Source organism: Chlorocebus sabaeus, chromosome 5 (assembly GCF_047675955.1).
Source record: "Chlorocebus sabaeus isolate Y175 chromosome 5, mChlSab1.0.hap1, whole genome shotgun sequence".
Taxonomy (NCBI): domain Eukaryota; kingdom Metazoa; phylum Chordata; class Mammalia; order Primates; family Cercopithecidae; genus Chlorocebus; species Chlorocebus sabaeus.
In genome coordinates, this window is record NC_132908.1 from 43,636,538 (window position 1) to 43,653,371 (window position 16,834).

The 16,834-nt window shown below is 37.4% G+C and overlaps 1 protein-coding gene and 1 pseudogene across 3 annotated transcripts in view; one reads left to right on the forward strand and one right to left on the reverse strand.

Annotated features, from left to right (window-relative positions):
• Positions 1-261: 261 nt before the first annotated feature.
• Positions 262-5,014, forward strand: LOC103233521 (nuclear factor erythroid 2-related factor 3 pseudogene; annotated as a pseudogene).
• An 8,038-nt stretch (positions 5,015-13,052) lies between these two features.
• The window catches only part of C5H16orf87 (chromosome 5 C16orf87 homolog), a 32,241-nt gene continuing 28,459 nt past the window's right edge, over positions 13,053-16,834 (reverse strand). For 2 of the 3 annotated variants that reach the window (XM_007992125.3, XM_007992120.3), the window contains one exon: positions 13,053-14,059. In XM_007992125.3, coding sequence (XP_007990316.1) covers positions 13,941-14,059 — 119 coding nt within the window. In that variant the 3' untranslated portion in view covers positions 13,053-13,940. Of the gene's footprint in view, positions 14,060-15,433; positions 16,043-16,834 lie in introns of those variants that run through there. The other variant, XM_073015351.1, reaches the window with a different exon arrangement.

The window sequence follows — 16,834 nt, forward strand, 5'->3', positions numbered from 1 at the left end:
TTCAACAGCAGACTAGATCAAGAAGACAGGATCAGTGAACTAGAAAAGAGGTCAATCACAATTATGCAATCCGAGAAGCAAAAATGAAAAAGAATAAAAGAGTAAAGATAGCTTAAAAGACTTATTGGAAACCATTAAGTAGAACAATTTATACATTACTGGAGTACTAGGAGGAGAGAGAGAGAGAGAGAGAAAGACATGGCTGAAAACTTCTCAAGACTGGGGAAGAAAAGAGAAATCTGAATTCAGGAAGCCCAAAGGATGCCAAATAAGAAGAATCCAAAGAGATCTACACAGAAACATATTATAATCAAACTGACAAAAGGTAAAGACAAAGAATTTTGAAGCAGCAAGAGAAAGGCAACTTGGTACATACAAGAAATCCACATTAGACTTAACAGTTTTCAGCAGAAACCTTGCAGGACAGAAGGGAGTGAAACAGTATATTCAAAGTACTCAAGGAAGAAAACTGCCAACCAAAAATATTATGCCCATCAAAACTATCGTTAAAAAACAAGGGGCTGGGCCAGGTGGGGTGGCTCATGCCTGTAATCCCAACACTTTGGGAGGCTGAGGCAGGCAGGTCACCTGAGGTCAGGAGTTCGAGACCAGCCTAGCCAACATGGTGAAACCCCATCTCTATTAAAAATACAAAAATTAGCCGAGCATGGTGGCAGATGCCTGTAATCCCAGCTACTTGGGAGACTGAGGCAGGAGAATCACTTGAACTCGGGAGGTGGAGGTTGCAGTGAGCTGAGATCACACCACTACACTCTAGCAAGAGCAAGACTCCATCAAAAAAAAAAAAAAAAAAGGGGGGGGGGGAGCTATAAAGACTTTCTCAGACAAACAAAAACTGAGGGAGTTTATCACCACTAGACCTGTCTGACAAGAAGTAAGAAATGATATGCAGAGTCCTTCAAGCTGAAAGAATGCTGAACAACAACAGGAAAGCAAAACAAAGCATAAAACTCACTGGCAAATGTACATATACAGGCAAAAAATCTTTTATTATTCCAACAGTGGTGAGTAAATGGACTGCAATCCTACTATAAAAGTTTAGGCCAGGCACAGTGGCTCACACCTATAATCCCAGCACTTTGGGAGGCTGAGGTGAGCAGATCACTTGAGGTCAGGAGTTCGAGACCAGCCTGGCCGACATGGCAAAACCCCATCTCTACTAAAAAAAAAAACAAAAATTAGCTGAGTGTGATAATGCATACCTGTAATCCCAGCTGCTTGGGAAGCTGAGGCAGGAGAATCACTCGAATGTGGGAGATGGAGGTTGCAGTAAGCCAAGATCCGGCCACTAGCCTGGGTAACAGAGCAAGACCCTGTCTCTTAAAAAGCAAAAGAAAAAAAAATCTTTCGAAGTATTAGGCCAGGCTCCGTGGCTCACACCTGTAATCCCAGCACTTTGGGAAGCTGAGGGGGGCGGATCACCTGAAGTCAACATGGCAAAACCCCATCCCTACTAAAATTACAAAAAAATTAGCTAGGCATGGTGGCAGGCACCTGTAGTCCCAGCAACTTTGGAGGCTGAGGCAGGAGAATCGCTTGAACTGGGAGGCAGAGGTTGCAGTGAGCCGAAATTGCGACATTACACTCCAGCCTGGGCAATGAGTAAAACTCTATCCCAGAAAAAAAAAAAAAAAAAAGGTTTAAAGTATTAAAAACAACTAATACTAAAATATGTTAATGGATACATAATATAAATAGTAGACAATTGTGACATCAATAGCATAATGTGGGAAGAAAAGACAGAAAAGCATTCTTGCATGCAAGGGAAGTTATCAGCTTAAAGTAGACTGTGAGAACTATATTCTGTGTAGGCTCCTTGATAACCACAAAGAAAAAGGGAATCAAAACCTAGCAATGCAAAATAATAATAATAATAATAATGAGACAAATGACAGCAAGAAAAAAAAGAGGAATAAAATAACCACAAAACAAGTAAAACAATTAACAAAATGGCAAGAGTAAATCCTTCCTTATCAATAACTACTTTAAATTTGAATGGAATAAAGACATTAAAATCATGCTGAAGAGGTATCTGCACTCCTATGTTTATTGCAGCATTGTTTGCAATAGCTAGATATGAATTCAACCTAAATATTCATCAACAGATGACTAGATAAAGAAAATATGGTATATACAACAATAAAATATTATTCTGCCTTTAAAAAGAAGAAAATCCTGTCATTTGTGATACTGTGGATGAACCTAGAGGACATCATGCTAAGTCAAATAAGGCAGGCACAGAAAGACAAATGCCACATGATCTCACTTATATGTGGAATCTAAAAAATGTCAAACTGACAGTACTAGAGTAGAAAGGTGGTTACCAGAGGCTGGGGATTGGAAGAAGGAGAGAACAAGGAATCAGAGTATCAAATAAATGATCTAAGAGTACAAAGTTTCCATTAGGATGAAATAAATATATAAGATCTAATGCATAGTATGGTAACTATAGTCAAGGATAATGCATTATGTATTTCAAAATAGCTAAGAATAAATTTTAAAGGTCTTACAACAAAAAAATGAGGTGATAAGTATGTTAATTAGCTTAATTTAATCATTCCACATTATATAATACATCAAACCATTACACTGTGCCCCGTTCATGTATACAATTATAATACGTCAAATAAAAATATTTTTAAAAAACAAAAAAAAGTAAATGGAATAAACTCCACAATAGAAAGATGTAGAGTGCCTGAACAGATTTAATACTTATATGTTGTCTACAAGAAACTCATTTAGATTCAAGGACACACAAAGGCTGAAAGTGAAGGTATGAAAAAACATATTGCATGCAAATGTTAACCCAAAAAAGGTAGAAGTGGCTATACTCATATCCAACAAGGCAGACTTTAAGTCAAAAACTGTCACTAGACACAAAGAAGGTCATTTAACAAAAAATGGGTCAACAAGATATAACAATTAAAAATATGTATGTACCAAACATAAAAGCACCTAACAAAGCAAATACTGACAGATCTAAAAGTACAAATTGACAGCAACAGTAGTAGGAGACTTCAATACTCCACTTTCAGTAACAGACAGGACGTCCAGACAGAAAATCAGTAAGGAGTGAACTTGAACATTATAACAAATGGACTTAACAGACATAAATAGAACTTTTCATTCAACAGAATATACATTCTTCTTTTTTTTTTAGATACAGGGTTTCACTCTGTCACCCAAGTTGGACTACAGTGATATGAGCAGAGCTCAGTGTAATCTTGAACTGGCCTCAAGCAATCCTGCCCCTTCAGCCTCACAGTGCTGGGACTACAGGTGTGAGCCACCAAGCCTGGCCTACACATTCTTAAGCACACATAAAACATTCTCCCAGATAGATCACGTTAGGCCACAACATGTCTTAAATCATATCAAGTATCTTTTCCAACTACATGGAGTGAAATTAGAAATCAGTAACAGCAAAAAAAATTAAAAACTTAAAAAAAAGAAACATTCACAAATATGTAAAAACTAAATATAAACATACTCTTAAATAGCCACTGGACTAAAAAGGAAATAAGAAAATGGACCTCACCCTCTGCATGCCGCCGCCCACCCAGCTCCGCCCACCATGCTACTGCGAGGAGCTGCTGCTCCGGAAAGGCCCCGCCAGCTCTGCCTCCGCGCTCAGCCTCTTCCCTGCCGGGAGAGGGTGAGGGTGCGCGGGCCAGTTGCACACCAAGGGCCAGCTGCTCCAGGAGGTGCGCGCGCTCGGGGTCCCCTGCATCCCCCGCACCCAAGTGGATTTGTGGCTGGTGCACAGCGTCGCAGCTAGGGATGCAGACATGGCCCACGGGCTGCTCGGTGCCACCGCCACGTTGACCAGAGGAGTCGGTGCCAGCCAGGCTGCGCAGGAGCGGGGCAGTGGGGATCCCCAAGCAGCTCGGAGTAGCCCCGGGGCCGGCGGGGAAGAATACGGAAAATGAGGCACTAAGAAAAGAGCATGAAGCTGGGGCTCCCAGTTCCCAGCACGAGGAAAATGCGTCAACCCAGAAGAACTCATTACAAAGCAGAACAATGAAGATGAAAACAAATAGCAGATAAACATGACTGGGAGGCAGAAAAGACCACTGAACCTAGAAATGAGCCATCTGAATAGGACAGATACTTTGTCTCTGGAAGATTGTTGTTTTCATCACAGCCTAAAAATTCACTGGAGGGATCTCATCGGGAGATACCCCTCCTCTTCCAGGCAGTATCAATGATAGCATGAATTTCTTCAGCACATTATAATGGAAACTTTAGCCAGGCTATAACTCATGATGTCAATATTCATGAGGCCATGTTGCGGTGTCCCAACAATACATTTAGAAGAGATCCAGTAGGAAGGACTTCACAGGCGCAAGAACCATTTCTACAGTTACATTCTCATACCACCAATCCTGGGCAAACCCTTCCTAGAACTAATTTGACAGGATCTCTTCCACATGTTGACAATCAGATGAGGAATCTAAAAAGCCAAGACCTACTGTATTACCTTCCCGTAAATATATTTGAAAAACTTAATGTCATTAGCCACAGTGACTGATCCAATGGATGTTTCTCGGCTTTTTGACGAACCAGATTTTGATTCTGGCCTTTCTTTAGACTTGTCACAATAGCACCTTATCACCAAGTCTAATTCTTCTCACTCTGTGAAGATGCTATAGGTTTTAGTATAGTCTCATTCCCATCATGACTTAGAAGGTGCTGTAGGAGGCTGCTACCCAGAACCCAGTATGCTTTGTCACATGGATCACAGTAGTGATTATAGTTTCCATAGGGATCTTGCATTTCAAGACATATTTCATAACCACACTTACTACTTACAGCCAAGTGTACCAGAATCTACTTCTGAATCTTTTTCAGGCCTGGAAAGTCACAGAAAATGAGTAGGTACCTCAATGACACAGATAGAAACTTGAGCTGTAATGAATGGCATGCTAAAACTTTGCATATCCCTTTTTCTGTAGATGAAATTGTCCACATGCCTCTTTTTTTGTTTTTTTGAGACCAAGTCTTGCTCTGTTGCCCAGGCTGCAGTGCAGTGGTGTGATGTCGTCTCACCGCAACCTTCACCTCCTGGGTTCAAGCAATTCTGCCTCAGCCTCCCAAGTAGCTGAGATTCCAGGAATCCGCCACCACGCCTGGCTAGTTTTTGTATTTTTAGTAGAGACGGGTTTTCATCATGTTGTCCAGGCTGGTCTCGAACTCCTGATCTCAGGTGATCTGCTCAGCTCGGCCTCCCAAAGTGCTGGGATTACAGGCGTGAGCCACTGCGCCCAGCCCACCTGTTGGTTCTTTCAATAGAATATTAAGTAGGTACTATCTGACAGACCTACAAGTCTTGCTCATCTGTGATATCAGATGAAGAAGGAAAAATAAAGTTGCTGCTCAGAACTGTTATAAATGCAAATTAGACATAATTTTGAATCTAGAGGATGATGTAAATTGCAAGCAAAGAAGGAAACTCTTGAGAGCAAGCCCAATGTAATAAAGCTATTAACATAATGAAACAGAAACTGCATGACATTTGTGTTTTTAGATTAATAAGAGATGACCAAGGTAGGCCACTCAACCCAAACCAGTATGTTCTTCAATATAGCTGTGATGGAAGAAGAGCAAACACTCAGGTAAGAAGAAGCTGTAGCAGGAAATATAAGTTGAAAGAAAATTAAAAAAAAGAGCAAACACTGGGGATCTAATTATTTTAAGATATATTTTAGATTTTATGATTTAAAATGCAAAATAGCCTTATTTTCATTTAGTTTGTTAGCACTGAAATATAGTGGGCCTTTCAAACACTATTTTAGTTTAATCTTTATATTTAGCTTATAAATTTTTCTATATGGAAATAAACTTTATATGTGAATTTTTTAAAAAAGAAAATTTAAGGCCGGGCGTGGTGGCTCAAGCCTGTAATCCCAGCACTTTGGGAGGCCGAGACAGGCGGATCACGAGGTCAGGAGATCGAGACCATCCTGGCTAACACGGTGAAACCCCGTCTCTACTAAAAAATACAAAAAAAAAAAACTAGCTGGGCGAGGTGGCGGGCGCCTGTAGTCCCAGCTACTTGGGAGGCTGAGGCAGGAGAATGGCGTGAACCCGGGAGGCGGAGCTTGCAGTGAGCTGAGATCCGGCCACTGCACTCCAGCCTGGGTGACAGAGCGAGACTCCGCCTCAAAAAAAAAAAAAAAAAAAGTCATACAAATGGTGTACACATATATGAAAAAGTGCTCAGCATCAGTAATCATCAGGGAAATGTAAATCAAAACAATAATATCAGCTCACACCTGTCAGGATGGCTATTACTAAAAAGACAAAAAATAACAAGTGTTGGTCAGGATGTGCAGAAACAGAAACTCCTGTATACTGTTGGTAGGAATATAAACTAGTACAGCCATTATGGAAAATGGTATGGAGGTTCATCAAAAAACTAAAAATAGAACTACCTTATGATCCAGCAATCCCATTTTTTGGGTATATATCCAAGGAAATGAAGTCAGTACGTTAAAGAGATATCTGCACTCCCATTTCCATTGTAGCATTATTCACAATAGTCAAGATACAAAATCAATGTAAGTGTTCAACAGATGAATGGATAAAGAAAATGTAGTATATACACACAGTAGAATACTCTTCAGCCATTAAAAAGGAAATCCTGCCATTTATGACAATATGGATGAAACTGGTGAATATTAAGTGAAATAAGCCAGGCACAAAAAAATAAGTATTTTATAATCTCACTTACATGTGGAATCTAAAAAAGTCAAACTGACAGAAACAGAGAGTAGAATGGTGGTTATCAGTGGTGAGGGAGGGGAGCTAGGAAAGATGCTGGTCAAATGAAACAAACTTTCAGTTAGGAAGCATAAGTTCAAGAGATCAATTATACAGCATATCGACAATAGTTAATAACATATTGGATACTTGAAAATTGCCAAGAGAATTGTTCTAGCCACAAAAAATGGTAAGTATACATGATAATGCATATGTTCATTATCTTTACTTTAGACATCCTACAATGTGAACATACATATTGAAACATCATGTTGTATACAATATACAATTTTGTCAACTGAAATAACTTATTAAAATAAAACAAATGAACAGAGGTTCTGAGATCAGTGAGATAATACCAAAGAGTCTAACACTTGCATCACTGGAGTCTAAGAGGGAGAAAGTAGAGCAGAAAATATCTGAATGGCTTAAAACTTTACATATTTGATGAAAGGTATAAACTTACATTTAAGCTCAACAAATCCCAAAGAAAATAAATTCAAACACCCAGGCATATCATAATCAAACCAATAAAAACCAAAGACAAAGATTCCTGAAAATACTCTGAGAAAAATAATAGGTTTCATATAGGGGAATTATTACTTTAATGGCTGCACATTTCTCATTAGAAACCATGGAGGCTGAAAGAACAGAACTGTCAACACAGCATTTTATATTCAGCAAAAATATCTTTCATGAATTAAGGCAAAATAAAGACATTCTCAGATGAAGAAAAATTAAGAGAATTAAATGTCAATAGATTTGCACTAAAAGAAATTTTCCAGATGAAAAGGACTGATACCGATATAAACTTGGAACATCAATAATTAAAGAAGATAAATACAAATGAAAAATATTGTGGTAAATGTGATAGACTGTTTTCCTGTTGGGTTCTTAAAAATATCTATGATAGTTGTAAGGAAAAAAGACATTGTCTGATGAGTCTTATTTTTTATTTTTTGAGACCCAGCGTCTAGCTCTGTCGCCCAGGCTGGAGTGGAGTGCAGTAGAGTGATCTTGGCTCACTGCAACCTCTGCCTCCTGGGCTCAAGTAATCCTCCCACTTCAGCCTCCTGAGTAGCTGGGACTATAGGAACATGCCATCACACCTAGCTAATTTTGTGTATTTTTTGTAGAGACGGGGTTTCACCATGTTGTCCAGGTTGGTCTCGAACTCCTGGACTCAAGCAATCTGCTCGCCTCGGCCTCCCAGTCCTGGGATTACAGGTGTGAGCCATGGTGCCCAGCCAAGTCTTATGATTTATAAGAAAATTATAACATAAAGGGGAGAGGGTAAAGGAATGTAAACAGTGGTAAGATTTCTACATTCCACTTGAACTGGTAAAATATTGACTTCTAAGTGGACTGTAAAAAGTATGTTTATAGTAATCCCTAGAGCAAATACTACAAAACTATTCAAAGAACTATAGTTTAAAAAAAATAAATTAAAATCAGTAACAGAAAGATAACTGAAAAACAACTCTAAATATTTGAAAATTATAGTAATATCAAGAAAAATCAGAAAATATTCTGAATTGAACACAAAATTACAACACAATAAAATTTGTGAGATAAAGCAAATGAGAAATTTATAGCATTAAATGCTTTTGTTAGAAAAGCACAAAAAGCCTTCTGATCAGTGCTGAATAAAATAAATAAATAAATAAATCATAAAACCAATGATCTGAGCTTCCGCCACAATAAGCTAGAAAAGGGGGCAAATAAACCCAAAGCAAAGAAAGGAGAAAATAGTAAAGATCAAAAATTAATGAAACTTAAAACAGAGAAACAGCAAAATATCAATAAACCAGAGCAGGTTCTTACAAAAGAGAAATGCAGCCAGGCACGGTGGCTCATGCCTGTTATCCCAGCACTTTGGGAGGCCAAGGCAGGTGGATCACCTGAGCTCAGGAGTTCGAGACCAGCCTGGCCAACATGGTGAAACCCCATCTCTACTAAAAATACAAAAATAATAAGCTGGGCGTAGTGGCGTGAGCCTATAATTCCAGGTACTCGGGAGGCTGAGGCAGGAGAATCGCTTGAACCCGGGAGGCAGAGGTTGCAAGGTTGCATTGAGCCAAGATTGCACCACTGCCCTCCAGCCTGGGCGACACAGTAAAACTCCGTCTCAAAAAAAAAAAAAAAAAATCAATATAATTAATAAACCTCTAGTAGGACTAACAAAGAAACAGAGAGAGAAAACACAAATTACCAGTATCAGGAATGATAGAGGGAATATCACTGACGCCAAAGATATGAAATGGACTAAAAAAAATACTACAAACCCTTCTACACAGATAAATTCAACAACTCAGATGGACCAACTCCTTGAAAATCACAAAGTACCAAAACTCACTCAAATAGAACATTGAAATTACTCAATAACTGTTTTTAAATTTTAATTCATAGTAATAGCCTTCTAAAATAGAACTCTCTAGCAAATTCTACCAGACATTTAAATAATAACACAATTCTACACAATCTCTCCTGGAAAATAGAATGGAATGAAATACTTCCCAACTCTCTCTATGAAACCAGTATCACCTGATTTTAAAACCAAAGACAATTTTTTAAAAAACACTACAGTCCAATATCCCTCATGAACAAAAATACAAAAATTCTCAACAAAATACTAGCAAACCGAATCCATCAATAAGTAAAAATAACACAACCCAACCGAGGGTTATCTTGGAAATGCAAAGCTGGCTTCAATAACAACAAAAAAATCAGGCCAAGTGTGGCAGCTTATGCCTGTAATCCCAACACTTTGGGAGGCTGAGTCAGGAGTTGAAGACCAGCCTGGCCAACATGGTAAAAACCTGTCTCTACTAAAAATTCAAAAATCAGCTGGGCATGGTGGTGCGCACCTGTAATCCCAGGTACTTGGGAGGCTGGTGAGGGAAGCTTGAACCCAAGAGGCAGAGGGTACAGTGAGCCAAGATCACACCATTGCACTCCAGCTTGGGTGACAGAGTGAGACTCCGTGCCAAAAAAAGAAAGAAAGAAAGAAAAAAATATATCAGTATGTTTCACCATATTAACATTCTAAAGGGGAGAAAAAAGGTCCTATCAATTATGCAGAAAAAGCATCTGACAAAATTCAACATCTGTTCCTGACAAAAACTTCCAACAAGCAGAAATAAGAGACTACCCTCAATCTAATAAAGGCTATTTTTTTAAGCCAACAACAACAAAGTTATTTAATGCTTAATGACTAAATGTTTCCCCCCTACAATTGGATGAAGGCAAAAAGTCCCTACCAGTGCAATAAAGCAAAGAAAAAAATAAAGAAATTATCAATAAAAGAACAAAACAGATTCCTTAATAATGCAAAAGGAAAACATTTGACTGGCATAAAAAGAATTATTCTATTCCAGACTCTATTATATGTCTCACACTTTAAATCCTGGAGAGTCTGCTTTGTATGTTAGGATACTTATTAGTACAGTTGTGATCTTTGAGCAGTAAGTACTACTGATATTTCAACTATAATAAATGGGTTAAGGCGGCACAAAAGAATAATTTTAAAAAATAGTTCCCTAGAAAATAGGTCCTGCGAATAAAAAGAAATATATAAACATATATACATGTACTTCCAAATGTAAAAATAAAGCTTGTCATGTAGTAAAACAAAAAAACCCAGCTGCACAGAAAACATTTTAATTAACTTAAATAAGAGATTTGCTAACAACAATATGCCTTAAAGGCTAGAAAGACAGAAAATACTAGAAAAAAAATGCTTTTAACTAGCAAGAATATAAGGCACCAAACCAAACTAGAAGGTAAAGTGGAAATAATTGAGTTTCAAAGAATGATGGACAAAATGTTTTAGAGAAGAACACAATTTGGCAGAATGACTACCTGTATCTAGAGCGTATTTTGAAAGTGGAATCAAACAAATTCAATTAATACTTTTATTTTTCAGACAGGGTGTTTGAAAATCACTCACTGCATCACTCACTGCAGCCTCGAACTCCTGGGCTCAAGTGATCCTTCAGCCTCAGCTGCCTAGTAGCTGGAACCACCACACCCAGCTAATTTTACTTTTTGTAGAGACGCGGTCTCACCACATTGCCCAAGCTGGTCTCAAACTCCTGGCTTCAAACAACTCTCCTGCCTTGGCCTCCCAAAGTGTTGGGATTACAGGTGTAAGCCACCATGCCTAGCCAATTAATACTTTATATAAAAGAAGAGCTTAATTTTTCTAAATTTAAGACAAACATGCAGATTAAAAGGCAAGCCAAAATTAAATATTGCCAAGTCATTTTAATGGTCAGAATTAGAGAATCAAGTGCAATTACTAGAGTTGAAGAAGTCAAATATTTTTCAATTTGAAATCTTACCTGAGGGAAAACACTATCTGATTACTTTTAGGAAGCAACCCGGAGTTCATACTGACCTTTTTTTTCCCCTTAAGTATTTCTGAAATTTAAAGAAATAAGAAGATTCTGGCTAAATTTTCAGGTCATTTGCAATTTTAAATTTTCTCATCATAAGCCGCTTCAAGCTCTTTGATCACTTCCACTGATTACTACACAAGAAATAATTTGCAGAGTTTCCCTTTTATATCATTTACATTTAAATACAAGAAAATGCCCATAAAAATCTAAGAAATGTTCATTTCAAAAACTAACAAAATCAAACTATAAGTATTAAAGTGCCTACAAAACCATTTTGGAATACCATGGAATTGAGTAAGGCAGGGAGTAACAACTCTCAAACTACTTTTATTTAATCTTACTTATATATTTAAGAATAAATTATCTTCAACAGACCTAATCTACTTGTGGAATCATTTCAAGGTATTTTGAATAATCACATCATTTATAGATATCAGAGCAGAACAAATTGGATTAAGAACTATAATTATACTCTTAGGACATTTGCTGATGACAGAGGTTTCTGTGACACCAGTGACAAAGTAATATTTTCTGAAACCATTACGACATGCCGAGACAAATTAAATTTTTTAGCTTTATAACAAGAAAGCTCATAAATGTATCTCAGAGCATACAATTTTTTGAAAAATTGGTTAAATAGGTTATGTCACAGAGGAAACCTAATTTGCCTCTCTGCCAAGGAAATTTTTAAATAAGCCAATAATTTAACATTATGAGATCTGAAGTAATTACTTTTCTACATGGCAAGCTCCAGCCCAGTCACCAGTACCTCCTTTACCATATCCAATGAATATTTTAACATGACTTCCCTCTAATGGTCTTCAGCTTTACATGGATAGACTCTGACATCGATAATTCCTTAGAGAGGTGCTTATTCCACAAGCTGCTCTTGCTTTTTCTGAGGACATATATATGTATACAAGCGTTTTTAGATATTAATCATTTTTAAGTTTTTTTGCTTAAAATGAAAAGTTTCCTTACAGTATGTTTCAAAGATAAAATCACATTACATTATTGGGGAAACTACTAGTTAAGCCTCTAAAATGCATACAAGGCTGGGTGCAGTGGCTCATGCCTGTAATCCCAGCACTTTGGGAGGCCAAGGCAGGCGGATCACTTAAGGCCACAAGTTTGAGACCGGCCTAGCCAACATGGTGAGACCCCATCTGTACTAAAAATACAAAAAAAAAAAAAAAAAATTGGCCGGGCCTGGTGGCACTCGCCTCTAATCACAGCTACTCAGGACACTGAGGCATGAGAATCACTTGAACCCAGGAGGCAGAAGTTGCATGAGCTGAGATAGTGTCACTGCACTCCAGCCCGGGCGACAGAGCAAGACTCTATGTCTCCTAAATAAATAAATAAAATGCATACAAAATAGTTGCAGTAGTACCTGCAGACAGATACAGAATTAAAGGAAAAGGAATCCTTAGGAAAATTCTATATCCTATCTAGAGTACCTCTTAAGCTCCCTCTGCTGGTTACCATTTAAATAAAGTAGGAAAAAATGTTCCTTTTTTCTTTGAGGGGGTGATGGGAGATGCAGGATGAAGGATGAAGCTGATAATGTTACTACTAAAATTGAAAGGAGATTGTCTTAAAACAGGGCTAAATCTAACTGATGACTATCTTCTGTAAGAAGGCTTTAAAAGGATTTCCAAACAGATTGGGGAAAGAGGGACTGAAAATAAGGGGAGTGACTGCCAAGTTTGAATATGTTAATCATTAAATTGATATGCCAAAATGCAAAAGCATTTAGTATAAATCAACTATAAATGATTATAACTTAACACTAGAAAAATTAAGAATTTAAATATATTTCACAAACTTCACCAGAACAAAAAATTTTTATCACACTATTTAATCTACTTAGTTTCAATATTAAGGTTTATTTTTTCTTTCAGAGTGAAAGTAACAATTTAAATAATTATCAGGATGTATAAACGAATATCCATTCAGATAAAACATTACTGCTTAAAAGTGGCTATCTAAGAAATATTTTGCATGTAATAAATATATTTCATGTTTAGGTTAACAGGCACCATCTTGAGAGCAGAAGTTTTTTTTTTTTTTAACTAATAAATAAATTACATTCAAAAAAACAAGGTGTTTATATCTGAGTATATCATTAAATGTTTTTCTTCATATAGCACCCAAACTTCAAACTGTCTAGAAAGTATCTCCTAAAATATAACTCATACCTTAAGTAATAAAAATAAAGGCCAAGAAAAAAAATCAATTTAAGACAAAATGTACAGTTTATATTCTTAATTCCCCATTCAATAAAATATCAATTGCCAATTTTCTAAAAGTAAATGAACTGTATAGATGCAATCTGTTAGCACTGAAAATCTGAAATATATATTTTTAAAAATCACTCTGACAGTATTTAAAATATTGCATCTCTGGTGGCAAACCTGAAAACAATCAAGCATCTTATTACCCTAGTTTTCATACCTACCCCACACCCCATCACTTTTTATCCTTTACATCCATCCAGCAATTTTTTTTTTTTTTTTTGGCAAATACACTTACTTATATCCCAAACACAAAACACTGACAATACTCCTTGGTAAACAAGGAAATCCCAGAACAGTCCAAGCCTACACAGCTTGTGTGGCACAGGCTAAATGACAGGAGAGAAACAATCAATGGCCCTTATTGATGCAGTCAGAATGCTCCTGAGAGTCCGTAACTGTTTGAGAATTTGCTGATGTAATCCTGACAGAAGTTTCGGCAGGTCTGGCAGACCAAGTATCAGAGAATAAGTCTTTGATTGATAATTTTTCTATTTATTTCTGCCAAGGCGACTGAAAACACGAAAGCCTTTTCATCAGACAGGTTAGCATAGATGTCAATTTCCTTTTCCTGTTTCTCTGTTAAAAGAAAAAGGGAAAGTTTAATACAAAGGCAGTAGATGCAGTAAATTTAAATTTTTTAAAGCTTTCAAGTATTTCTTTAAATGACAGTATTATATATAATACTACAATATACACTAAATGTTACTATGCTACTGAACTAAAGTTTTTTAAATTATACAAAGGAGTTACCGAAACGAAGATAAAATGAAGACAATATATATTTCTATACACAGGTGATCTAACAGCTACATCATTTCTCTAAGAGCCTCATACATTTCTATCTCCTCACTGTCTCAATCAAAATGAATTTTCTCTGCTAGACAAAATTCACTCTGGGAGATGGTCCCCTTCTGAACATCAATGGTGACTTTATGAATACATTAACATATTCATCTTCATCTTCTTATACAGGAAATAACATTTATTTCTATCTTTCTCCTCTCGTTTACAAATGCAATCCAAGTTCACAGAAAATTTGAAAAAGAAAATAAAAATCACTCGTAATCTCATGAGTCAGCAAAAATCACAATTAACATCTTGGTATGTATTCTTCCAAGTTACTTTTTCAGGATCCCCTGATTCTATTTTTATTTTGTTTTGACATTCTAATCAAAGTTAAATGCATATAATTTACAATCAAATCATTTTTATAAAACTTGTTAAACAGAAGTCCTTTGCCCCATGCACATTTCCCATTCTCCAAATGCAACTACTTTTTTTGTGACTTCTTTTTTCCAGTTGTTCCTTTTTGCTTTTACAAAAACAAATCTCTAAGTAACATTTGTTTTTTTTTTTTTTTTTGAGACGGAGTCTCGCTCTGTCACCCAGGCTGGAGTGCAGTGGCCGGATCTCAGCTCACTGCAAGCTCTGCCTCCCGGGTTTACACCATTCTCCTGCCTCAGCCTCCCGAGTAGCTGGGACTACAGGCGCCCGCCACCTCGCCCGGCTAGATTTTTTGTATTTTTTAGTAGAGATGGGGTTTCACCGGGTTAGCCAGGATGGTCTCGATCTCCTGACCTCGTGATCCGCCCGTCTCGGCCTCCCAAAGTGCTGGGATTACAGGCTTGAGCCACCGCACCCGGCCTCTAAGTAACATTTGTATAAGATGCTACTTCAGGCCGGGCACGGTGGCTCAAGCCTGTAATCCCAGCACTTTGGGAGGCCGAGACGGGCGGATCACGAGGTCAGGAGATCGAGACCATCCTGGCTAACCCGGTGAAACCCCGTCTCTACTAAAAAATACAAAAAACTAGCCAGGCAAGGTGGCGGGTGCCTGTAGTCCCAGCTACTCGGGAGGCTGAGGCAGGAGAATGGTGTGAACCCAGGAGGCGGAGCTTGCAGTGAGCCGAGATGCGGCCACTGCACTCCAGCCTGGGCGACAGAGTGAGACTCCGTCTCAAAAAAAAAAAAAAAAAAGATGCTACTTCAGGGTTTTAGGCATTACTGATTCACTTTCCCCCATGGAAAATAAGGGTTACACTGTTTTGCATCTCTTGCCCCAGTAAACACTCTGCCCATCCCTCATCTTCTCACTATAGTTCAATCACAACTTCAGTAACATCAATTTTCAATGATTACATTATTATGCCTACGGTAAGTGATTTCACTTTTCCTTTACATTGTTTTCCCTGAAGTGATTCTCTTTTTACTTGCTTAGTTCTCATTTCTAACTCAACCCAAAGTCTTTCCTAGTTGTATAAATTTTTCAGGATGTTTATACATATAAGGTATTTTATCATTTTTATCTTGTGGAAGAAATCTCTCCAAGTCTTCCAACCTGCTCCAGTATGAAATGGTTGCTCTCTAGGCCTACTGCACAATTATCATCTTGTGCTCTTTCATCAGCATCATGCTGGAGAGACTCATCTCTAGAGTCAGGTGGACCCACCTTTGTCTTGAATCCAAAGATCCTTTCTTAGTTTACTTCTTTATTTTGGTAGCAGGTAACTTATAGGGGCTTCCTGAGAAAGGGAGTATTGGTAGCAAATTTTTTGAAACCTTGAATGTCAGAAAATATATTTAGTCTACCTTCACATTGATTCATGGTTTGACTGAGTATAGACTTGTAGGTTTCCGCTTAGAACTGTGAAGGCAGTAAATTGTCTTCTGACTACTGGTGCCACTGTTGAGAAAACCCAATACCTTTTTTACAGTTATTTTTAAAATCAATGATAAATTTACATAGAGTGAAATACACAGATTCTCTATGTGTTCAACTGGAGGAGTTCTGACAAACATATACAAACATGTAACCCATGTCACAATCAACATATAACAAATTTCCTCCAGAAATCCCTCATGCTTCTTTCCAGCCAATCCCTCTCTACACCTACAAGCAACCATTGTTCTGATTTCTATTACTATAGATCATTCTGTCTGTTCCTAAACTTCATATAAACGGCATCATATATAGTATGTACTCTTTTGTGTCTAGCTTATTTTGCTCAACATGTTTTTGACATTCACTGATGCTATTCATATATCAGTAATTTATTCTTTGCTGGACAATATTCCATTGTATTAGTTCCAACATCATTTTGCATTTCTTTTTTCTGAAAACCTGAGGAATTTTCTTTAACCAAAGAGATATGAGATATAATGACAAACTCTGGCATAATTTATCTTTTTAACCATCCGTTAGACTGGGAATTTGTAGGCCCTTTTAACAAAGAAACTAAATGTCCTTCAGGTTGGGAAAATTTTCTTGAATAAATAATTGTCATTGTTAAAGTCATTGATGACTTCCTTCTCCTCTATCTTCCATGTTCCTTATCTGAAACTTCAATTATT